This window comes from Chrysoperla carnea, chromosome 2, assembly GCF_905475395.1.
Source record: "Chrysoperla carnea chromosome 2, inChrCarn1.1, whole genome shotgun sequence".
Taxonomy (NCBI): domain Eukaryota; kingdom Metazoa; phylum Arthropoda; class Insecta; order Neuroptera; family Chrysopidae; genus Chrysoperla; species Chrysoperla carnea.
Window position 1 is genome coordinate 45,167,183 of NC_058338.1, and position 27,536 is coordinate 45,194,718.

General features: G+C 30.0%; 1 protein-coding gene across 1 annotated transcript in view; it reads right to left on the reverse strand.

Moving 5' to 3' along the window:
* Positions 1–83: 83 nt before the first annotated feature.
* Positions 84–27,536, reverse strand: part of LOC123292722 (cholecystokinin receptor-like) — a 122,671-nt gene continuing 95,218 nt past the window's right edge. The window contains exons 2-4 of the mRNA XM_044873436.1: positions 16,785–16,982; positions 14,351–14,573; positions 84–567 (exon numbers count right to left, since the gene is read on the reverse strand). Coding sequence (XP_044729371.1) covers positions 84–567; positions 14,351–14,573; positions 16,785–16,982 — 905 coding nt within the window. The remainder of the gene's footprint in view (positions 568–14,350; positions 14,574–16,784; positions 16,983–27,536) is intronic.

Genomic DNA, 27,536 nt, shown 5'->3' on the forward strand with positions numbered 1-27,536 from the left:
GTTTCTCATTAGATTTCCTTATTTTCCTTAATTGTAAGTGTGTCCGTATACAAAACATTAATTTCTTGAATCAGTATAAATTTTTATCGATTCGATGTATTATGCGATGAAGTTTGGCCTACAATTAAATTTGACTGATTTTGAGTATGATGTGTCCACTTGACCACAGCCGTTGAATCAATTTCACTAGTTATACCAGCTCCAACACCCATTGTAGTATTAACAAAACGGTCTCGATCTGGTGTTGTGACCATCTGATTTTGTCGACGTTTTTTCACTTTTTTCATACAACCAAATAAATTTAAAAAACTTTTTCGAAAACCACAATTCATAAAACAGTATGTGATTGGATTACAGCAACTCGATGAATATGCTAATAATTGGAAGAAACTAATTGCCGTATAACCTAAACCAATATATATTGCTCTTGGATTGAATAACGCAATGGTATTGATAACATACAATGGTGTCCAACATATAAAAAATTCTAAAATTACAACAAATAACATTTGTATAATACGTTTTTTATTATGTAAATTTTTTTCAACATTAGAACGACGTAGACCACTGCAACCAGTTCCACTTCCGGTTACACCACAAGAATGTGATTTATTTCGTTTTTTTGATGAGTGATGATGATGGCTTTTATTACTAAATGATGAACTTTTTGTTGTAAATGATGAACTACAGCCAGAACTACTAGTGGCACTCTCTTGTGACCAATTTTGCCGTAACTGATTTAAACGCACATTACGACTTGTTGCAAAACGATCACGAATGTTTGATAGATATATAATATTATCGTCGAAACTGCTTGCTTTGTTTGTATCAAGTTTTGTTTCGGCTAATGGTGTTGGTTGATGTGACGATGGTCTAAGTGGTAATGAATGACGGGATATTGATGAACGAGTACTACCACGAGAGTTTAGAAATACTTCGACGTAGCCATTATCTGAAACATATTAAAGGAAACATGTTACCATTTGATGTTCACTAAAATTTTAAAAAACTTCTTAATTTCTGTCGACATGATAAAATATTGAAAAGGGGGCAACTAAAGCACGTATGACAATCCAATTTTATATAAGTTGCGAAATCTGATCTTCTACGAGTGAAATACGTTATGGCAAAATAGTCAAGACTTGAAGTTGATCAAAATGAGGGTTTCCGTTGAAATTCCGACATCGAATTTTCTCGCGATACTATACTTTAGTTATTTCGTAAGTAGAAGGCAGTAGACGAAGGAAGTTCTTTTGCATTTATATTTTTGCGAGCAACCATCTTGTAAAAACAACAGACTGTTGTCAAAAACTAGTAAAAATTCTTCATAACTTGCTTATAGAAAATGGTAGGACTTTTATTTACTTTATACAGAACAAATAATTATCCATTAGCATTTTCCCACCTGTTTGTACCAATAACCAATCACTAGAGCGTAATTTTAATTGTTTCATTACAGTGCTCTTTCGGATTCACCGAGTAGTAATCTGTGAAACGAATGGAAAATGGTGAATAATGAACAAAAAAAGCTCATTGTATTGCAGTATGAGAATATTGATAATTTCAACTATTTGTTCGCATGGAGCTTTCTCTAATCGCACCTGTAACTTGATTTCGGTGACTTGTTTGGCGACAATTTTTTTAAACTGAAACACACAGAACTATTTCTATTTATTAATAGCCATTTTTACAATTAAGACATCTTTCCATGGCAATAACAGAACTGTTAAATAATTTCTTTCGATTGGTTTTAATTCTTATAGTAACCTTTACAGTTTGGAAACTATAAAGCTTCAAAATAAGGCCAATAATTTGAAGTGAACATATATATGAATCATGGTAGTAGATTATGACTAACTAAAACCTATGACGTAAGTTCGAAACAAAATTAATTTATTCTGTTTAGGTATGCGAGAATCGTACATTTTTTAATTTATATATGTTTACTAGATTTGTGTTATAGGCTGGATAACAATTCATGCTGATTTAAAAAAATATTTAATTTATTCATTGAATCATTGCAATATCTAGAAATAGAATATATAAGTATCAATGTCCTCAGCACGGCTAAAGTGCCTACTATGTAGAATCAAGTACGAAGTGAGTGCTCTGTACTCACTGATGGCCTAACCTTGATTATATATCTCAATATTGGCATCAAATATACATGCTATCAAAATAAAAAAGCCTCTTTTAAAGCAGAATATTTTTGAAATTTCCAACAGGTGGATCTCCAGGTAAAATCAAAATCTACAACTCATTTGAAAGCCTACAGTTTTTGAATTCGTAGCCAAAAATGTTCATTACTCTCCAAAGTTTTGTTTCAGGGGTCGGAATATTGCGAAAATCTTTATTATAAGTTTTTAAGAATTTAAGAAACGTACCTACACGGGGTGCAAAAATTATTTTGCACGAAATTCTATATTTGCATTCGAAAGCTTCTTCATTTAACTACTGTACTTCGAATTCAAAATGATACAACGTATACAAAAACTTCAATTATTTGTACATATAACCAGCCTAATAAATATTGATCAGAAAATGAATTTTTTCAAAATTTTTGATATTTTTACGTTTTATGACTATAACAATAACCGAGGCCACACACATCATTATTTCCATGACTATTACAAGCTTTTTATAAAATAAAATTTTTTGAATTTGTTTGAAGTTTCGCGTTTAAATTCAGAATGTCCAGGCTTCCAGGTACTCCGAGAAATGTTTTTAACATCGAATTCGTGTTCAACAACCCCAAAAACTCCTGAGTTACCATTTTAGGTCCATTTGGTACTTTTGACGGGATAATAATTTTCAATTGCCTAACATAATACATCACAAAAAGTGAATTTTTTAATGCACAAACGACGAAAGTTATCTTCCCATAATTTGCAAAAATTTTTACAGAAATCTTTAATTTACTTATAATTTATAGATTGCTTCATCTATAATCATAATTTTGAACCATAAATTTAAGAATTCTGTAAAAATTTAAAATAGTAATTGCCAAACAAATCATGGCCAACTATTCTGATTTGATCAATGAATTATGACTATTTTACATATAAGAAAATTGAAAACTGTGTATATCAAGAGAGGGTAGAGGCTATAAAACGGTGGTTTGGTATCAATCTAGTGTACACATGTTTTTTAGTTTTGAATTAAAAATTTAAATAAAAAATACTTTTTAAGGAACAAGCTTTTACTGTTCTAAACAGCAGAAAATAATTCAATCATACACAACTATGTGTAAAAACTTGGGGCGCTCAAAACCATCGTAGATATTTTAAATTGAGGACATACACCTTTTATCAATAGCCCTATGGGAGTGATTCAGTGGGAAAAATTATTTTCACTCTTCAGTACAGTAAAAGCTTGTATGCCCAATATACTCTTGATTTTAAAACCAGAGGATAACAGACCTATAAATTACAACCAGAAATTTTCCTGATTTATTTTAAATAATATCTTATTTTTTCGGCAAAAATTCTGCATGTAACTATGGTATTTCTTCCTTCATTCTCATTGTAAATCCATTTAAGAAGACAAAAAAAGTAATATTCAATTACCACTTGAATATAAATTCATGGTTTATACCCTCATGTCTAAAGATAATCTGGTTTTAAATTGTTTCAATAAATTTTTCATTTCAACAAAAAAAAATTTTTTTTTTAGATTAACGACCCCTTTGTACCAGAAGTTCCAGTTTATTTATACAAAAATACATACAGATCATTTACATGTATACTATGTGCACACAATACAGAAGTACCTAAATATAACATCTATAAAAATTTGACTCGCTTCACAGAAACAGAAGATAAAGAATGTTTTACCAAAATTTATACAATATTTTAATTTTATGCCATGTGTGTAGTAAAGTATTGATAATGAAAAACAGAAATAGCGTGAAATCTTGTGACAGAGAGTATTTATAAATTAGAAGAATATACGAAAAGAACATCGAGTTTTCATTATTATTTTTATAATTTTCATTAACAAAATATGGTCGAAATTGTGATTAAACCGGATCAAATGTGAAAAAATACAAAATTTAGACCAGACCATAATGGATGATACCAGTAAATGCACGTTCTGAGGGAAAAAGTTGAAAGCTGTAACAAATATAATTATTCACATTTATATAAAGTGTCTAAGAAAATGTGCCAGCAAAGCCTTGCAACTTACTCAATATGACATAAATTTAACCCTATATGCTATTCCGTACAAAACCCTTTACTATAACCTTTATGAATAAAAAATTTAGAGGAAATGAACAACAAAGTTTGTACATAATTTCCGCCCTCACATACAAACAATGTATTATTTGAAAAAATGTTTATTTTACTTATGTTTTATTTGTAATGGCTTACAACAGGGGTTCTACAGACCCAAAATCCAATTGACCTATTTTTCTCATTGCTCAAACTCACTTTTTACGTCTTGAGCACGTTATTGTAACATGATGTCTTTTCGCGCGTGACGCACAAACGGAAATGAACTAGTTAGGAGATTTTATGAACTCATATACCAAAACTTTGTTAAAAGCATTTTAAACTTTGAATTAAAATTAGTATGACTTAAAATCACCTTATTAGTCCATTTCCTGTTGTCTGTCTGTCTGTCTGTCTGTCTGTCTGTCGTCTGTCGTCTGTCGTCTGTCGTCTGTCGTCTGTCGTCTGTCCGTCTGTCATCACGATTACTCAAACACGAAAAGGGATATCAAGCTGAAATTTTTATGGCGTGCTTAGGACGTAAAAAGTGAGGTCAAGTTCGTAAATGAGCAACATAGGTCAATTAGGTCTTGGGTCCGTAGGGCCCATCTTGTAAACCGTTAGCGATAGAACAAAAGTTTAAATATAAAAAATATTCCTTATAAAAAAATTATCAACTTTTGTCAACAAACATTTTTTCGTAAATATCACTGTTTACCTGTGAGGGCGCAAATTAGGCGTAAATTGCATAGTATGTAATTATGGGAATATCAGTACTTATGTGTGACATCAATGTATGTGTAATGTGATGGAGTCATCAACACTGTCTATGCATGGTATTTCAACAATTAACTCAGTCAATTGTTTGTTTTCACTTGTTTTATTATAATATTTACGAAAAAAAAGTTATTCTTGATAAAAATCTCTGCTTTCGCAAATATGAACATTCAGCTATTCACTCTTAACATCGAATGTACAGGGTAGGCACAAATAGTAAAGGTTTCGACAGGAATGTTAATGGTCGTTTAGAAATGTAGACAATTTAGACCACATGATAAGACAAACGGTTCAAGAAATCACTTTCGAGATATATAAGAGTGTATTTAAAGAATTTTGTAAAAGAACAATTACCAACATGTATGGAACACGAAGGTGAATACGTTGAGGAAAATTCGAACTAAGATAACAGTTTTTACTTACGTCAACAATAAAAATTGTAACGTAATAAAAAATAACAAATGTTCTGTATTAATTATTTTGTTATATAAATGTTTCCAATTAGCAAATAAACATTTTAATTACGATGACTGGTGAATTTTGGCAACATGTTTTATAAGTTAGATTTTCATAATTTAATTTAAAATTGAAGTGGTCAAAACATACCCAGTGTTAACAATTCATTAATAAAAAGTTATTTCAGTTCATTTTTGCCTCAACATATTCACCTTTGTATTCCATACATGTAATTGTTATTTTACAAAATTTTTTAAATACACTCCTACATATCTCGGGAGTGATTTCTTGAACGCTTTCCCTTATTATCAGTTCAAAATGGTCTACATTTCAAAACGTCCATTAACATCGAAATCTTGTGGTCACCCTGTACATTCGATGACAAAAGTGAATAGCTGAATGTTAATATTTTCGAAGGAGAAATTTTTACAAAGAATACCGTTTTTTCGTCAACCATATTATAAAAAAGTTTTCCATATGTAGTTAACTTAAGTAAACATCCTGTATATGACAGGGTTTAATAAATCAATTACTTGACTATGTAAAAATAATTGAAATTATTTTGTTTTCAAGCGAAAAATGTTATCAATTATAAAAATACACATAATAAATTAAAATTCTTAATATTTATAAATAAGGTAAAATTTTTAATGTCACCTGGGTATTACAGCGTAGGTACTACTAAAACGAAATGTACGTAATTTGGTCACGTTCATCTAATCGCCTGTCTCTTATTATTCTACCATCTTTAAGTTACTCAAGAAGACTAATTACAGTAACATTTGAATGAATGGAAAATAAAGGTAGCATTTGTTTATATAACTGATGGTGATAAATTTATTTTTTTGTGTTCCTTGTGTGGCATATCGTTGAAAAAATAGATCAGAAGTATAAAGAACTTTAAAAAAAATTTCAAAAGCTAAGTTTAAAATACCGCGTGGAATATTTTCAATAAAATAGTTCAGTAAATAGCCAGAAAAGTTATTTTCGTTTTACTTTTTTTTAAATTATACAATATACTTATCACAATGGTCGTGGAAATATAAATCTTTATTCCTTTCGATTTGAAAGATATCACTTTGATCCGTTACATGTCTTATACTCGTCAGTTTCCGTTACATAGTCTTTTAATACACTTCAATGGCAGATAATTCGAGACGATATTTAATTTTTTTACATTTTACCAATATTAATACAGAGTCTTTCAAAAAAATTATATTTGATTGGCTCATTGCGCAACATATCTGAGAGATACATGCCTGGAATCTATCGATAGCGTAACTTTTATAATTTCAATCGAATGTGTACAAGTTTTACAAAGGTAATGTTTTCACTACAAAAATAAGATTTTCTGGATTTAATTTGAATTTAGTTTAAATATCTTACATCCGAATATTAGTTTATGTTTAAATATCTTAGATCGAATTTTCAATTGTGTTTAAACTAATTTGAACCTTAATTGACCATCAAGTTTTAAATTTTTTAGTGAAAATATTTTTTTTTTGTATTGATTTTCTGTTTCAAAGTAGAAGTTCCGTTTCAAAACTTCCAGTTGCACGTAGAATTCGATAATTAAAAACGAGAATTAGAACGTGAAAAGGGAAAAGAAGTACACTATGCAAAACGTGTTCAGACATTCCTGAATTGAGTCTAATAGGAGGAAAATGCATTCAGAATTTGCCATAAAAAAATCTGAAGACTGTCAATGTGGTTTTGTTTCGGATGATCTAAAAATAAAATTTTCTATCGAATACGTACAAAATTTTGATTCACATGATTCTCTATTGACAAGATGATAATTGACATGTGATGTACCTTGATACATTGGATTGACACATAATTGTGATATGTATGCTCTTAATTTTACAATTATATTATTCTGTTTTATTGGTTAAAAAGTATAGGAAAACGAAATATAAGTGGAAAAACAAGTTTCATTAATCCACATACAGCAGCAGCATGCAGGTGTTGCTGCAGTGTCAAAGTAGCGTCGCTGTTCCCTAAAGTGAACTTTAACAATTACATTTTGAGGAGAAAGTATCCATGTACAATGGGTGGAAAAGAGTCCACTACATTATGGGTGAACCATGGTACATTGTGCTATCGTACCATGGTTCAGACGTTTATATAGATAATTAATATTTAAATGATCTAAAAATACATAATTTTGTGGCATAACAGTGCTATAAATAGAAACAATTTCCATTTTAATGCATTGCTTTAATAACACACAAATGTAAATTTTGGGTCTAGATATCACGCCTTCCCCTACTATATGTTTTTTTTTTCAATCTACATTTTCAAAGCAATAATTTTCCATAAATAACAATAAATACATATTAGGTAAATGACTATTTAATTAGTTAAATCAACCTTGGAGCGACAAAATTTTATCATTTTGATGTGAATTTTCGAATATAAATCTCTACATGCAGTGTATTCATTTCAAAATATTCGACCTTAATAACTCTTGACCTAATGTGATTATTCTTTTGAGGTATCGTACGTCGATTTAAATATTGAGGCCACTCTCACTTTTAAATTTCAAATGTCATCCTCCAGTCCTATAGTCCGTAATATTGGTGTGGGAGCCGTTATTTTTAATAAGAAAAAATTTTTTTTTATTAATTTGATTTATGTAAGCACGAAATTTCTTTACAAAATAGATACTTAAAAAAATGGAATTAATTTCCTGTAATTAAAACAAGCAATTAGTTTTTTTATCTTTTTGGCTCGGTGTAGTACCTTGAATGTATATACTAGGGCACAAAAGGAACAATTATCGTAATAAACATTCACAAAATTACAAATTATTTTACATTATTATTTCAGATTTATTATTTTATTACTAGGTTTAGTGCCTGGGATCAAATAATAATAATTATTATAATTTATAGTGTCATTAAGAATAATTTATTCCTATTCAATCATGTAGTATTAATTAAAACAGTAATTAAATCAACAGAACACCCGTTCCATAGTTGTAAATAAAATACAATATGTTCTAGATAACTGCACACAAATTAACATAGCATACCGAAAAATAATGTTTTGAGTGGAATTACTTGAACTCGTGCATAATTTCATGTTTATGTAGGACCATCAGAGGTATTTACATTCTATTAAAATGAAATTTAATATAACATCACAGATCCAAAAAAAATTGTTTCGCAGATTTTTTCCTTAAAACTTTACCTAAATCAAAAACGTTGTAGTAGTAGGGGAGCACAAGAGGGGATTTTGGTAGTAACTCGAGCGCGTCAGATTAAGATATGGAGGGTTCTTTGGACCTTCGTTAGTACCTCCATCAAATATCAGCCCTAAATAAGGGGGGAATAAAGCAGACGATCAGATTTGAATTAACTCGAGCGCGTCAGATTAAGATATGGTGGGTTAGTTACATGCTACAAAATGTACATTCCAATAATCTGACGATTTAAGCGAGACGCAAAGAAAAGGGAAGCTTGCAAAGTTTGTTACCCGTAGTAACTCGAGCGTGATCAAAATTTGTTCATATTATTGAAATTTACATTGTTGAGCATGTAATTAACCCGCTTTATATTAATCTGACGCTCTCGAGTTAATTCACCTATCGCAATTTTGTTTTTACTAATCTGACCGTCTACCCTTCGCGGATCCTTCCATATTTAGGGATAATACTAGGTGGAGGTACTAAGGAAGGTAAAAAGAACAATCCCATATCTTAATATGACACTCGAGTTACTATACAAATCCCGTCTTGGGCTTCCTTACTATGAAAAATTTCTACCAATAACGTATATCTAATTTTTAGACAAATTTGATAAAAAAATATTACTGGCAGAATTTTCTGACAAAAAAAAAAAAAACTACTCGCTACATGTGTAAAATTTTTTTTATAAATTTACAAGAAAGTTCCGACGAAACGTACTTTATATGAGGAATAAACAACACATTTTTTGAAGCCATGTGTCGGCCTATAAGTTTTTATAAGTCGACCTATGACTTTTTTCGAACATACCACATTTTCAAATGAGCATGAGAACGTCATATTTAAGTTACTGGTCAAAAAAAATACAACGAGGAACATAGCGAGACGCTATAGCTACTTGCCCGACAAAAATACTTAACCGATGAGCTTGCCTACCATCTAGAACATGCCATACTTAAGTATTTTTGTTTTTCAATACATTCATAGTTCACTTATGCTGAATGGTTAAATAATTATTAATGTTATCAAGTTATCATTGAGTTCGACAAATTTTCTGCTACGTTTTTGCAGACCGATAGCAAAGGTATGACCCTATCTATCATGCTCATTTGAAAAAGCAACACTGAGTAAAAGAAATTGCAATTATTTTTCAAGATTGTTTTAAGGGATGATAAAAAATTATTTAGAATTTTAGTTTCAAAATTTTTTTTCATTATTTTCAGCATCGAAAAAGGCCTTTTCAACTTTTTTTTTTTAATTGAACTGCAAATTTTTGGAAGAAAGTTCTTATTCTTTGCACAAAAAGAAGTGTTTTCGAAAAAAAATTCTAATCAATCTAATAAAAGTGCTTTGTTTTTCTATAAAGATCATTTTGTTCAAATTGAATGAACAAATGCACAAAAAGCTAGATTTCTCTATCAATTATTGTCTAAACTATAAATTGGTTTAAGAAAAAAACCAAATCGTTCATCTAATGTTTGTGAATCAGAGTGAGATATTCATTGAACCTGAAAACTTAGATACAATTCAATGCCAGTATAAGATGTGTACCTTTGAAACTCACATTTTTTGTTAGATGCATTTTCCTCGATTGAATTTATTTACCGTGTTTCAAGCATATGTCAACTTAAAAACGACACCCTGTATAGACTATTTAATTAATTTAATCAACCTTGGAGCGACAAAATTTTATCATTTTGATATACCATACATATATTTATTGTTTTTATTATTTGATTATGTTTTTATAAATATATTACAAAATTTTGTAGTATAAATTACAGGTCGGTTTGAAATATTGAATCAAGGCCTAGGTTCATTTACCTTAAAAGAAAAATTCCATTGCGCTGTGGACAATGACATCTGGAATGTACCGTATAAAAACCTAAGGTCAGAAAAGTTACACCAGTAGTCTACGCGTTTAAAGAGGGACATTACATAAAAAATGTTAAATGTAATGTCCCTGTTATCATACAAACTTTTTGACTATATATTACCTGCTGACACTGCGTATATGACCATAGCAGTGAAACACGCAGTATAATATTTAAAAAAAAAAAATCTCCGATATGTTTTTCATAGGTTTATTGGATGCCCACAAAGAAAAAATATAAAAGTGAGAAAAGATCCCACAATATTAGATAGTAAAATGGCTTTCTGTGAAACTGTTTCTAATCCACCCAAAAATTTTTTAGGATCATTCTGATCAAAAGCTTTCACGGCCACAAAAATTTTTAACGAGTAGTTTTCGAGCTACCGGCGATCAAAGCTACGGATATATTATATTTTAGTATATAGCAAGCTTAACGGGCTTATAATCGAATCTGGAAGTGATCAAAAAGCAGAATTGACACTTTTAACCAATCAGAAACATTCTTATAGTATCTATGACCTGCAGTATTCTTGGTAAACAAAACTTTACTTCATTTATCGAAAATATCTTTGAAACCTTGATTTTATTCGATAATACCCACCTATAGCAAACCCAAGCAAGGAGTGTGCCATGTTCGTGAATATAACATCATACAAATCAAAATAGGAATAAAATTTTATGCTTAATTAATTTTCTTTTATTAATTTTCAGAATTATTTATTAAAATAAATAGCATGACCACAAGCAGAGCAGACACAAAAATATGTGACGTCATTATGAATTGTCATAATTTTTTATGTTTATAAGGATTTATTAATATATTTTTAGAGAAATGTGAAAAAATTTTTTTATTGTTATTTGTAAAACTACTTTAAAAAATAAAGTTTTTTTTTTTGGGAAAATGTTTTTAAGTATGGGAGAGGTGGGCAAATAGTCACGATTTAAAATAAGTTTGATAGAACCTGCTCACCTGTGTATTATTTTCCAAACTAATCCTAATAATCCTAAAAATAGTTTTCACTTAATGTCTATTTTATATAAGTAATTAAATTAATCAACTCAATAATTGCAATTGATATACGAGAGAAATTAGACCTCCTTTCAAAATTTAGGATATTGTGTTTCAAAGGGCACTGAAGTATAACTTCTTTCAAACGTCGGAAGATATTGATCGTACAAGAGAACCAGAAAATTTTTCCGGCAGTAGATGTAGTCATGTACTAACGAGATCGAGAACATATTTAACTAGCTCAGTAAAGACAACAAAGCAAATTCATGGAATTTTACTTATCTTAAAAATTAATTTATTACGATTTCGATTCTATTAATAAAAAAAAAAACAATAAATTAAGTTATGTAAAATAAAAATGGTTCCAAGAGCGTTATAACGGCTAATGTAATCGCTAGAGTACTAAAAACTCTAAATAATAAAATCGATTTCGAACTATCAAATATTATTGTCTTAGGTTTCCAATATTTTCAGAAGATTTCATCAGCCGTTATATTTGGTTCTGATGCTAAAGATATTTTTTTATTTATTTAACACTACATTTCTGCCTCAATACTTTTGAGAAAGATGTAGAAATAATAATAACGTCATTATAATTGTGATTTTCACAATTACCAGAATTTTATACAAAATATATGGAATTATGGTTAATTCTAGTCATTCGTATTTTCGCGGTTCAAAATATCATCAATGATAATGCCTAATTAACTATAATGAGCATGAGTATTCCTCAAGAATGGACCTCTAAGTGATCTAAATTTCTTCGTGAAATTTTCAGCAACAAACTTTACATATATGTACAATTATAATCAGTGGCGGATTTACCAGCAGGCTGAGTAGGCTGGAGCCTAGGGCGGCAAATTTAGTTCATAAATTTTTTATTTCGATTGACAAAATTTAGAAAAAATTATAATACACACACAAAATACGAATTTCAAAAATTATAGAGGAATTAAAATATTCAACAAAAACCGAAATATAGTCCTATATACAGTGCTAAATAATAAATATCTCAAAATCTCTGCATAAACAATTGCTAAACGCTTTTGATTATAATGTAATGATCATGAATTTTTAGAATATCGCAATAGCGATTCCATATTATAGTCGAAATTTAGTTATTTTTACATATTTTCTTCACTGATAATTACTATAATTTTTTCTCCGTGTACCTAATAATTATGAGATCTCCTTACACAATTCAATCTTGATACAATATCGATGGTCTAATCATGATTGCTGCAGCAAGTTTGCAAATTGTCAAATTCTATTCCAGAAAGTTATTTCTTTATGCGTAAAAAATACTGACTAATTTTTATTAAATAAAAAACTAGTTCGATATCTTATAGAGATTCAGAATAAGTATAGTCTTTTTGTTTAAATCAATCGAATAACTGATATTTGAACGATTGCAACATGACAATAAAAAAATTCCCTCTACTAAATATGAAGTTAGACAATTTGCGGATTAGAAAATGGATACATTTTATCAGTTAATTATTTTATTTGTAGTAAGAAAAAGTTTGGAAAATCCAAATGATCATGCCTTAAGCGCTTATGTCGTACACGAATTATTTAAATTGAATGTTTACATTTGTTAACTTTTTCACAAAGCCAACTTTTTTAGAAAATACAAATAATTTTTATGAGCTCAGCGATTATTTTTCTTTTTGATAAGTTGCTTTTTAAATAATATACATGTACATCGTATTTGTTAGACACGGTTTAATGTGAGAAAACATCGGATTTAGATTTTTAGGCAAGAGTCGAGCATACCTACGCGCTTCGCGCCTAAGGCATGCAATTGCGTAGTCGTATTTGTGTTGTAACGCCAAAACAAACGACATGACCACTCAGCAAGAGTGTCTGGCTGAATGATATTGATAGATAATTGATATGATTGTGAACTAAGATATCAAAATTTAGAGGCGGCAAAAATTGAATAGCCTACGGGCGGCAAATCTCTAAATCCGCCACTGATTATAATTCGGGTCGCTTGATGACAATATTGAGTGGAAAGTTAGCCACGAGGATTCACACATTAACAACTCCTAAATCTACTATTGCATTCATTCTCCGTCACACACAAAAAACCTATAAGTAGATGAAATACGATCGCTCAAAACAAAAATTGATATTTTATAATCTAAAATCTCTGCGCATCCCGCAAAAAAATTAAACGAAAAATGTACCAATTAGATGGCATATCCATAAAATATAATGGCTCTTGATTTTGTTGATACCACCAGCGTATCGGATTAAGAACACGTAAGTGTCGGCCACCTTGTACTTGTAAACATTCGAAACGAAATTATTCTGCTCTAAAAAAATAAATTTTGAACCATTTAATGAATTGGTAAATGGTTTCAATGTTTGTGTTTCATTTATACCCCAACCTGTGATTCCAGTGAAATACTTGAAATCATTTTAGGGATCTAAATTCTCCTTAAATATCGTTGAAGCTAACAATACTAAAATTGATACTCTTGGTGCTTCCAAAATTTCCGTTAATTATTGATTCCGCTAGGTATAGATTTCGTAACAAAATTCAATTTAACTATATCGACTTAATCGAAAATTATTAAAGCCAATTAATTCATCAGCCGTTATAATTTCTATGATTGCAAATTGATTATTTTGGACCTCGATAGCTTGATTTTATATTTTTCCTGGTAAAATTCGAGTTTTCGAGAATTGACTGAATTTATAAATTTCCCAAGCATCCCTTATATTTGAAAGCATATTTTTCAGAGAAGGAAATTTCTAAAAGTTTTTTTAATATATATTATTTTATTTCATACAAAGCATATAATTTTTTATTATATCTTTCTTACTTACTTTGTTGTTCACTGTTTGTTGAAGTATTCTTGTTTGTTTGTTGTTTTGAGTTAATTTGTGGTTGTTCATTTTGAAAGCCTTTCCATAATGTGATTACAATCAATGAATATGTGACTGATAAAAACAATAAAGGTAATATTAATAAAATTATATCCAAAAATAATGTGAAAGCTCGTTCATAATCAATTGATGGCCAGTCTTCTCGACATTTATGGTGACCTAGAAAGAAAAACGAAACGTGAGAAGTTTGTATATTTTGAATCATCCAACAATCAGAATCCAGAATGGGTCGCTGTATATTGAGTATAAGCCCTATCACCTTCCCTATTTATATTATAAATGTGAAAGTAAGGATGTTTATTTGTTTGTTTGTTACGCTTTCACGCAAAAACTAATGAGTCGATTTGAATGAAACTTAACAGTAATATAGCTCCAAAAAGTTGTTCCAAACGGAGACATTCAATACCATGTATTAGACACAAACTCAATTTAAATGAGAAAAATGTTTGTTACAAAAACATACAAATTTTTGTTACAATCGTTTTTCATAAGTGTAATAGATTCGACAGAAATTGATTATTAATTAAAAAAACTTTGGATTCAAATTATCCCAAATCTATTCATGCTTTGAAAAAGATGTTTGAAACAAAAAATATTAGTTATTAGGTACAACTTAAAATGTCTGTTTACCTCTTATCAGCTACAGCAAAGATCAAAAAAAAATTCATGCAATATTTGAGATCCCTCTTTAGGCCCAACAAATTTTGGTTTAAAAAAATGTTTCATTAGTCTCACTATTCATATTTTTTATTAAACGGTGGTTATGGATATAAACAAACAAGATATGATATAACATTAACAGACTTCTGAAAAGTACTGTGTATATGCAAAAAGCATTCTAGCTGGTTAATAATTCAAAGTGTAGCTCTGTTGTTTTACACACGATTTAAAATCAAAACTAAAAGAACCAGAAAAAAAACAGTCTCTCGTAGAAGTACTTTTTATTATAACTGACTGGTCGAAAAAAAGGAGTGCAGACGTTTTCAGGGTTGATGTATGTTACTGTCTTTATCTAGCATATTTTCCACTGATTTAATTTTTGACAGAAATAAAATTGCCATTGCAATCGGAGGATCTTTTTTATTAAAAAGTGTTGACAATTAGTAATTCTTCAGTTTAGCCAGCGAGTAAATCAGTGACCTTTTACTTCGCATACAGATTGTAAGCTATCTCGTTATCCACATAAAAAAAAGTTTTTATGAACGTTCTTATGTATAAAACGAAGAAGGAATGTATACTGTGCATTTAATGTGTTACTGTGTGTGATTGGTATTGTATGTGTGAAATTTCAAGCGATGCGTCTGTCCAACTTTGTTCATGTATACACATATACAATCCCTCCTTCTTTTATTGATAAGAATGTCTATAAGAACTCTTCTTACTTCATATTAAAAAAAAAAGGCTAACAATATGGTTTTTCAAACAGTATACGGAGTAACGAATAAAACTAGTTTTTTACTTTTAAGTTCATTTTGTGACAAGGCAATTGTGTTTTTAAAACATATATTTTCATTTAAATTTTCAAATGGTTTAGTCTGTGCACAAGAAGATTAGTTACTTAGTTCCTATTGGTTCATTAGTTTCTATTGCTGGGAATTGAAAAATAATTTTTCCATATATTAGCCATATTAGCCTTTACTTTTGAAAAAATATTTTCTCATTCTATTCCGAGGCAGAAAAATTTAAATGAGGCATCTTGTCCTTGGCCTAAGAGATAGAGACGTGTTCTGCTCGTGATCTGTAGTCATTTCAATGTTGTTGTCATTTTGTAAAGGGGGTGTGGGGGAACCTTTTTCGGTAAAGGTGAAAGTGAAAATCTGCTCGTTATATGTAATATGTCTGCCCTTTTTCCACTATAATTTACGTCACCTAAGAAGTGAAAATTGAAGTGGGCGGATGACTAGGTCTTGCCTAAGGAATTAATTATTATTTTATAAAAACTCCAAGCTTAACATTACTTATATTATTATTAACAGATGTCCATAAATTGTATCTCCCTCACTCTAATTTTGGAAAATATGATTTTTTTAATTTCTTTTTTTTTTCACTCCTTAGGCAAGACCTAGTCATCCACCCACTTCAATTTTCACTTCTTAGGTGGCGTAAATTATAGTGGAAAAAGGGCGGATATATTAAGTCTCATTAGGAGATTTTCACTTTTACCCTCGCATACTCCACCCCCGCATCAGTGACTTTATCTGCCATTACCGAAAAAGGTTCCCCCAACACCCCCATAATGACAACAGCATTGGAATGACTACAGATCACGAGCAGAACACGTCTCTATCTCTTAGTCCACTGTAATCATCTCAAAGTCTAATATACAAGCATAAAAAATGCATAATATGAAATTATAAATGTGTTACAAACCTTTATTTGTCGGTTTCAATTGTGATAATGCTGCAATTGGTATCATGCATATTAATGAGGAAATCCATATCACAAAAATTAATTTATATGAATGATTTAATGTCTGCCAACGCCGTGATCGTAAGGGATGACATATTGCATAATATCGTTCTACACTTATTGCTACTAATGTCCATGAGCTGACGGATACTGATGAAGCTAAAAATAATAAAGAAACAATAATTAGTTTTATGAAAATTATTTTTTGCTGATAGGACAGAGTGTTGTGCGTGAGAGTATAATCCATCAGTTTATTGAAAGATATTACTGTCTTTTAGCAACTACCTATAGGATAACAATTATACTTGACAGTAGGCAAGTGACGAAGATAAAAATTGTCCATTATCTTTATTTCTAAATAAAGTAGAAAAAAATGCAATGCCAAAAGCAGAAAGCCATTTCTCCGAGATTACAATAACATGATTCATGGCTCACTATAGTATTGTACCATGGACCACGTATTTATAAAATATAGATACATTTTATAAATATTTATGAAGTATGCAAGTTCTCAAAACCATTCTGTGTAAGAATAACGGTGCTACTAAAATTACTTTTTCCTTTGTTATACATAAACAACAGATTTGAAAAATATTCAAATGTATATTGTGATCCAAGGTACAACCGTCTCCCATACATAGAGTGGTTACAAACCAGGCATTTTGTTCAAAATTTTCTATATTCTCACTGTGCTCATAACAGGCCTGCGCCCCCTTGACATTCAAATTTATGTCTCATTCATTAATTAATTAGTCGCACAACAAAATTATACTAATTTGGTGGAAATTGAACTCTAAAAGAAAGTTTCTATAATTTTCTCGTAAATCTCACTATTTAAAGAATATTGAAGATGGGATACTAATTGTAATGAGAATGAATGAGTAGAATGCACCCAAATATTTAAATGTCATTCATTGAATAAGTGTGAATGTAAACTAATTTTTATTGTATTACCATAAAATGAGTTAGATGGAATATAATGAAATAAATAAAAAGTTAATAAAATAAAATCCTGTTTTATTTAAACAATCTTATTACACTAAGTGCAACATTAGAAGTTTGATTAAATTAAGATTCGTCAACAAATAAGGATTATGAAATATGTAAGACCAAAACCGAGCCTACAAGACCGATACGTATTTAAAGCATCACAAACAAACAAATTTTACATTATATTATATTCATTTCTGTTTAAGTTATAACCAATTGAAATCCATTATTATCCTCCGGGTGGTATTATCATTTCACCAAATTTTCAAACATACAAGTGAAAACAAACAATTGACTATGTTAATTGTTGAATACCATGCATAGAAAGTGTTGATTATCACAATACAAATGCATACGTACTGGACAATTGGCACCTAATTTGCGTCCTCACGGGTAAACAATGAAGTTTACGAAAAAATGTTTCAAACAAAAGTTGTTTATTTTTGTATAAGGAACACTTTTTACGTTCTGAGTACGCTATGAAAATTTCAGCTTGATATCTCTTTCCGTTTCACACAGACAGATAGACAACCGGAAATGGACTAATTAGGTGATTCTATAAACACCTATACCAAAATTTTTTGCTTGGCATCAATATTTTTAAGCGTTAAAAACTTGGGACTAAATTTAGTATACCTTGCATATTACATATATGCATGGTATAAAAACTAAATTGTATTTCTAACCCCCTACTCTTTCATCTACGTGTGTGTCATAAAAATAAAATAGCAATTGTCTAAATTTTTTTGTTACTCAAATATTTATAGGTAGATTGTTAAGAACAGAAAAAAACAATTTTATTACTTTAACGGGAAGACACAAACAAAAGTACTTTTCATTGTGCGAATTAAAGCGAATTTTTTTTCGATGTTGTTGCAAATAAATAATAAAAAAAAAAAATTTCATCCCTACAACCCTATTGTTATATAGTAGTAATATTTACTATAACTCATAAAAGTTTCACATCATAAATTTTTCTTGTTTTAATATTCCTTAAAATTTGATATATTAGTTTATTTTATATCGTTTTCATTTCATGTAAAGACAGGGTGCTCCAATAATTGTAGCTTCCGAAACTACTTAGAACTGCAGCATTCATTAAAAGAACTCGTGGATAGCAGACCTCCATCACTAAGGCCACATTAACTCCTACTAAATTGCTTCTTGTTCTTAGAAGCATTTTATTGAAATGGGACTTTTGTCTGTGCATGTTTGGTGTTGAAAGGGGCTGTTTGGTGTTGTTTACTGCTGCAAATAAACCCGACTTTCACAACATCGATTCGCCCTATTATAAATCCCTACATACCGAATTAATCCCATTTGAATGAAAGGCGATTGCTGGCCGTGTCTAAAAAAAAGTGAAAAACAAGAAATTATATATGTGGATGTCTGATTAAAGTCATTCTTTTAAAAATCCCAATGTCGGCAGTCACTTGTTTACAACACTGTTATTACGCAACACAATATATATTTTTCCAGAATTTAAATATTACATGAGGTGTATAAATAGGTTCAAATAATAACAATAAATTTTTTGATACAACACATATTTCGCGATGTTGCAATCATTTTTTCTTACCTCAGACCTTGAAGTCTAGTGTCGAGAACAAGACCTAGACTGATTTTGCCATTAAAACTTCCGATTCGTTTTCGTCTTCTGTAATTTCTGTATTTCTGTAATTTTTTTTACACCTTGGAAAACTGAAGTTTTGACTGTTCGGGTCATAGTCACGAGTGTGGTTAGAGCAACTGAAAGGCGGAACATAATTCTTTTACCTTGTGTGCGAATCTGTGTAGATTCTGTTGTGTAGATTTTCATTATTGCTAGAAATTCTTTATTGGTAGTTGGTCATCAGGCGGTGTTCTCAACTTTTTCTATCTATTAATTGTTTCGATTCTTAATTAGTGAAAATCCATTTTTATGTTCAAATATTTTTCGGATAAACTCGCACTTGAAACATATCTAAGAAAACTCTGCATTAAATGGCTTTTTTAATTAAAGCCTTTTCCAAACTGACCCGATTTTGAAGATCATCGCCAATTTATTTGTTTTTTCGGGTATGGAACCCTAAACTCTGAAAATATGGAACCCTAAGACATGAAAATCGACTCATCTGCTTAGGCGCTACGATGCCACAGACAGGCAGACACACACAAAGCGGTCAAACGTATAAAACATTCTCAATAAAATATCAAAAGGCATACGTTGAGAATCATTTATTTTCATTCAATACTACTTCCATGGTTACAACAAAATATCATTGAGAGAAAATGCTCAATAATTAATACCCAACCTACATATTATTTATCTTTGTCTCTATTGAGTTATTTATTCAGAATGGTTAGATCAACAAAATATCAAAACGACAGGGAATTTTGCTGGGAGTCAATTCCCATAAATTTTGAACTATTTTATAGTTCAATAGAAATTTTATGCAAATAGCAATGAATAATATATTGTTGTACGAATATTTTTAAACGTGCTGTAACCATACGAGTTTATAATAAGAAATATTAAATTGCGTCACAATTTTTAATGGCATATTATTATCCTCATATCCCTGTATAGAGCATAATAGAAATTTTTCACTCCTCTTTTATGTTTATTACAACGATGACACTCACCACCTTTCCATTGCACATTTAACCGATTATAATGCTTGTTTATTTATAACTACAACACCTTGTTAATGTATAAATAATATTGTGAAGGTAAATATAAACGTTTAAATAAATTAATTTCACCCCTTGTGTAAACTTTTTGAAATAAAGTGGTTGTTTTCATTCCGAAAATTGAAACATAAATCTTATATCTGATACTTATATGCTTTGAAAACTCTACAATGTTTTCGTCAAATTGCCACAAGAAATTTAGACAGTGATTACGTTATACAGGATCATTTTTTAAAAATTGTTTAGCTAGTTTAAAAAAAAAAAAAAAAAAAAAAAAAAAAAACGATGCATTCTAGGTCTTTTTATTTACGAGCGGAAACGATATGGAACTTCCTATTTTTCAATCAGATTCTCATTTATTTTCGCATTAAGAAATTTAACCTGAATTTTGTTTCCTAGACCTTAATTTTCGATGCCTGATTCTACGGTTTTACAAAGTAAAAAACTGTAGCAAAAGTATAGGAAAATACTTTTAGAGGCAAAAGCTACTTGGTTTTCAATAAAAAATAAAAATCTATACAAAATATGTATTATTATTTTGAGTTTTGATTTATTTGAAGTGTATAATAATTGTTTTAACATGGTTCTATTTCCAATTACCTGTATACTTTGCCTTGTGATTCGGTTAGTCCGTGGAACAGTAAGGGCTGTTTTTTAAAATAATACAAACATACTTCAATTTTGTGAGTTGCTTCCTTTTGGCGATTATATCAAACTTCTCTTTACGGCTTTTTTCGAAAGCGCTGCCTTCTCAAATGTGCACGAGGACGTCATATTTAAGCTATCGAAAATAAATAACGCACCAGGGAATTTTTAATAATTATTTAACAATTCAGCAAAATGATCTACGTATGTTAGAAAGGCAAAAATACTTAATTACGGAATGATCGAGGTCGTGCGCAAGGTCAGCTGTGCAGTATTTTATTCGAACAAAATATCTTATTGCTTAGTAGTTATTTAAGTTATCAAGTGGTCATGATGTCCGACAAATTCCTTGCTGCGTTTTGTCAGATCGATAGTTTAAATATGACGTCATCGTGCTCGTTTGAGAACGCAGCGCTTTCGACAAAAGTCGTAAAGAAAAGTTTGGTAGATTCACCAAAAGGAAGCAACTCACGAAATTTCAAGTATGTATGTATCATTTTAAAAAGCACCCTTACTGTCCCAAGGGCTAGGTCACTGTTGATGAAATTTTAATGTATAACAATAGGCTAGTTGTTGGTAAGATTTAATTTGCTTCAGCAATCAATTTGAAAAAAAAGAAAAGGTCTAGGCATGTTCGTTCTACTATTCTACGAAGGCTCAGTAAAGTCCTGAATAATGCTAAAGATGTATCCTCACGCCGAGGATAGATTGATAGATTGCAAATAACTGCAAATGGGTATTAATGTGTAATTTGATTTATACTTTATTATATTTGATTATAAAATTTATAATTTTTCGTTAATAAAAGGGTGGGGCACAATAACTAAATTTTTGTATCAAGTTGTACTCGACCATTTAAAAAAGAAGAGTTTATTTGCAAGACATTCTTTAATTAACTGGAAAAATGTCATGTAGTAAACTTAAAGCATAAATTACTGCATGCGTAGCATTGCTAACGATTAGACTAGAAGTAATTATTCCTTAGACATCAACGTTGGTAAGAGTTTATTGTTATAGGTACAGTAAATAGTTTCTTGTATATAGATTTTCAATAAATCAAGGGTTTCGTAAACAAATGACCGCTGGGCACAATTTTGTAGTGATTTATAGTGTTTCATAATAGTGATGGAAATGATTTCAGCATAATATCAAAAGCATATCACATGATTGCATTTAAAAATATAGAAGTATTATTATTGCAAACACTTCAGTAGTAATACCGTAATTTATTAAATTAAAAAGTTTTTGGCCTGGCCTGTAGAAGTCCTACCAACCATGCCTTGCTTTTTTCGATAAAAATATCTTTTATGGTACTTACTTTTATCTTAATGAGTTTTTGATTCATGAGAATGGACGTTTAATAAAAAGGTTGTGATAATCTTTCAAGTTTTCATTTTGAATGGCTTTTCGTTATAAAATACCATTAACAAACTTTGAAATCCGATTTAATATATTTAGTACTTAAAAATACTTTTAATTATTAAAAAAATTAAAGATTGGGTGTCAATCGTTTGTAACTTCCGTAAAAACTTCAGCATCTGACGCACTGCGTTATACCCTCGATTAATGTTTCCTATAGAGCGTTATTTCGTGACAAACTTGTTTTTACTTTCGGTTTTCACCAAATTTATTTTATTTGTATTTATTTAGTTTGTCACCTTATAAGGGACAATATTGCAAAACTAAGTATTGACTTTTAAAAATATGTTTCAATGATACTTTTCGCTTAGAATTCATTCCTATATCGATTCCCGTTATAATTTTCAGCACAAATTTTTCCACTCCCACTCTGTGGGCAAGAACGCAAAAATTTTTGTTTTTAACTTCTTTAAGTAAGCTTTAAATAATGCAGTCAAATGGAAATCAGAACACATTTATCTAATTTGTTGGTGGTCATTGTGATAACGGACGAAGCTATTCATAATTGTGATTTCTAGAGTTTTCTTGGTGATATTTAATTTAAAAAAAAGTTATTTCATATCGTATTAATTAATTAAAAAACTTAACCTTTCCATTGCAAGAATTTAAATCAAATTTTAACCAAAGAAAAAAAATTCATAAATCTAAATTAAAAAGGGTCACATTTAAATGTGTTTGCATAAATTTTAATATTTTCACTGCGGTTTTGCTCGTAAAAATCATTATAATAAATTGCATTGTATAAACATGTTACACTTTTGTAGAAGGGATTTTTTTTTTTGTAAAATAATATATGTATGTGTTAGATAATGTTTTAACATTCGAAGTGAAATATTTATGGGCTACGAAATGAATGTGATTAAATGAAATATTATATATTTTATTTTTATATATGGTATTTACATAAACATTGGGTGAACCAAAAAGAAACGTTGTTTTTTATATTGAAATATTTCATAAATATCATTTCATAATAGGTACTCTAATTTATAATAATTATATGCAAATGAAATTAAATGAAAACAATTTTATAACCATAAAAAAATGAATCCCATAAACAATAAGATAGGCAATCTGAGGCCTTTAGATCTGCAAAGTAGTACGCGGAGAGAGACTCCGCCCCGTGTTATTGTTTGCCGGAGTCAGGTTTTTTTATTAGGAAATTCAATTTTTTTTCATTCCTACATACCTACAAGTTTTTATTCTTAAATGTTTATTCCTAGCGGTCGCTATTCTGTATATTTACATTCAATATTCAAATTACTACCCGAACTTTTTTATAATGGCCGCCATCAAATTTTCACACAGCATACCTGGGTATAATGCTAAGGTAAACAGGGAGTTTGTACAACACACTACCAGATAGAACGCAGATCAAAATAAACCGATTTACCAAATTTGTGTTTGTACCACATAGCTTCGTTTGAGAGCTAGGCGATCTTAAACAGACGAAATTATGATATCGTATTTTGTGATTTAAATTCAATCGTGAAATAATTGTTTTAAATTGGTTATGTTGTCATTTTAGCACCTCCCACCCGACCCGTTTTTCTACGGTTATGGGAGTTAAAGGTTATTCGTCGAATAAATCGTCGAAGAAAGATGCACAAGCCAGGATTTATACCGATAAACCTGTACATGCCCATACATCCAATAGTGAGCCAAGGTTTATACATATATGTGTATACATATCCTTTTACTTTGAACAACTATGTAGAATTATCGAATATTATTTTGAGGTTTAACTTAAAACAAATATATATCACTTTATAAAATACATTTTCTAGCATGATTAATAATAACCAAAAATTAATCCTTAAAGTTTGTAAAACTAAATGGGTACAACTTGAAAGAGGCATTAATATGTGTTGATACGCACGAACGAAACTGTTAACTGAACAATAGAAAAGAACCACAAAGCGTTATAAACAAGGTACTCTAGGTTTATAGTAGGTACTGTTGGCAATAGACCTACACTTCCCAATGGCTGATTAAATTATTATAAAAAAAAATTCCGCACTTGATGTGTTACCACGGTGGAAACACTTTCGAAGAACGCGGGAGTGCGTTTTTCTACCTATCAAATTACTTTATGGCAAATACCTGGAAAAGATACAAATAATGTCTTTACCCAAACTTTTGTATCCTTAACAGAAATCTTGTAAAATGCGTTTGCGAAGCAGTATAATTTGTGAAATATTTAAGAGTCCGATTTGAAATTTTTTTTTATGATTCTGCTCTCACCGTTTACAAAACAACTGATATCTCACGACACGGCCTATTATTTGCCGAGTCGACAGCTTATTGGATTTAAATTATATATCTAACTCAATATACCTTTAAAATGAGTGTAGTTTTTTTTTTGTCTTTTGATTTTTCAGTAATTGTTTATTTGTATATACTGAGTTAGAGTTTCCATACCTGATCGAGTTCTTTAACCTTACCAAACGCAGTAGAAAGTGTTATCTTGAAACGTTAGATTTGTGAGTGAAAAAGTGCTATTAAACTCAAAAAAATGGAGGAACATTTAAACATTGCGGATTTAAATTATATACCCCACCCAAGAGTGGAAATAATATACCTTTCAAATGAGTCTAAGTTTTTTTGTCTTTTGCTTTTTCAGTAATTGTTTATTTTCATAAAAGTCGATATTACAATCGTGTGGCCTCTGAGTCAATGTTACCATAGCTTATCGAGCCCTTCAACCTTACCTAACGCATTAGAGAGTGTCCTCTTAAAAAGTTAGATTTGTTAGTGAAAAGCGCTCCATTAAACTCCAAAAATGGGGAAATATTTTATTGTAAATGCTCCGTAAGACTTAGTAAGCCAATGCTGGCTCAACCTTAATTCCATCGCTTGGCTCGGGCTTTTCTATTTTTGACAACATGGTTGATTTTTCTCTAACTTGGATTTTTCGGTATCAGTTTACAACTTATCCATATAAACCATTTATTTGCGAATATAAACCACACGTGTAGATATGTGTATATATACACTATAAATAAAGGCATTCCTTTATATTTAGATAAATATATACCTTTTCTTCTGTTACATTTGTATAGAACATGAGTGTAGACCAAACCCACCTTATATTTATGTGAATTAAAATACTTTTGTGGTTTGATTTAAATGTTTCTGTGGTTTAACACTTCATTTTACTAAAATTTATTTATGTTTCTTCTTCCATTCTAGACAGGTACTTAAAATGTAAATGTTTTGTGAGTATCCAATTACAAAAATTTCCACTGGTTTTATTAGGTAATATAAGTTTCTTTGATTCAGTAGAATTTTGTTATTGTACTCTGTGATAAAGTTGAAACGATGCACCATCCAACTTTCTCGTTAAAGTAATGCCACTTGTAATTTTCGTGATTCAATATACCACAAATTATAAAAGATAACTTTCATCACAATAAGAATAAAAAATTATACAAGGTAAGGTTTTTATGCAAAGCTTTTCAAAAATTATTAAAATATGCAGTGCAATACCGAATTTTGATTTAGATTTTAATAAAAGAAAACCGTATACCGAATTCATTCATTTCATTTATTTGACAGAGTAATCAATTAGCTTACATTTTACAATTACAAAAAAAAAATGATTATAATTATTATACCATGTATATATGAAGTATACATAGTATATTAAGTTTAGTCCCAAGTTTGTAACGCTTAAAAATATTGATGCTACGAAAAATTTTGGTGTAGGGTTTCATAAAATCATCTAATTAGTCCATTTCCGGTTGTCTGTCCGTCTGTCCATCTGTCTGTCAACACGATAATTCAAAAACGAAAAGAGATATCAAGATGAAATTTTTATAGCGTACTCAGGACATAAAAAGTGAGGTCGAGTTCGTAAATGAGCAATATTGGTCAACTGGTTTTTGGGTCCGTAGGATCTATCTTGTAAACCGTTAGAGATAGAACAAAAGTTTAAATGTAAAAAATGTTCCTTATAATAATTTATGTAAAAAATAAACAACTTTTGTTTGAAACATTTTTTTGTAAACATCACTGTCTACCCACGAGGGCGCTAATTAAGTGCAAATTTTATAGTATTATGTATTTATGTAGTAATATGGGAATATAAGTTACTATTTAAAAGTGGATATCTTTTTTATCTACTTGACGTCAAAAAACAAACAAATGCGTCATCAACACTGTCTGTACATGGTATTTCAATAATTAACTCTGTCAATTGTTTGTTTTCACTTGTCACTTGTTTTAAAATTCTACATTGTGTCTACATAAACAAGTAACATTGATAAATTCTAATAATAGGATTGTCGTCGATGTAAGATGTATTTCAAATATTCAGTTACGTGGTTTAGAGTTATTCAGTAATGTATATTTAATCTGATAACAGATGAAAACAGATTACATTTGTTAAGCAGTATCCCAACACAATCCTGAATCGAATGTCCCACACCTTCGACACCTACACACAAAACACATTTTCGTCATCGTTCGCTCTTCTTGCATTCCATTTAAAACCATTCACACGAAAATTGGTGATTATATATCTAACATCTCTGTGAGCCAATTTACTATATAGTCTGAGACTACTCTTTGCATTTATATCTTTAAGAAATTCTGAATAGAATAGATTTCTCAAGTATCGTTTTTTAAAATTAAATTCTTATTTACGTTTTCACAAGGTTCGATAAATAATTCTTGCATTTCAGTAATAAATTGCAAATTGTCTTTTAGACACAGTTTTATGCTAGTACAGGGCCTGTTGGATTCACTTATCCTTAATCGATGTAACGCTTAACTCAATATTCCCGACAAATTTTTTGAGTGCGAAAACTGAAACTCACACTTGAAACACATCCTACAACATTCTCTATTAAATTTCCTCTTTCCGAAAAGCCTTTTCCAAACTGAACCGATTTTGAAGATCATCGCCAAATTTTTTAGTTTTTTCGGATACAGAACCCTAAATTCGCACTTGAAAAGTAGCTAAGAACACTGACTGGTAAATTA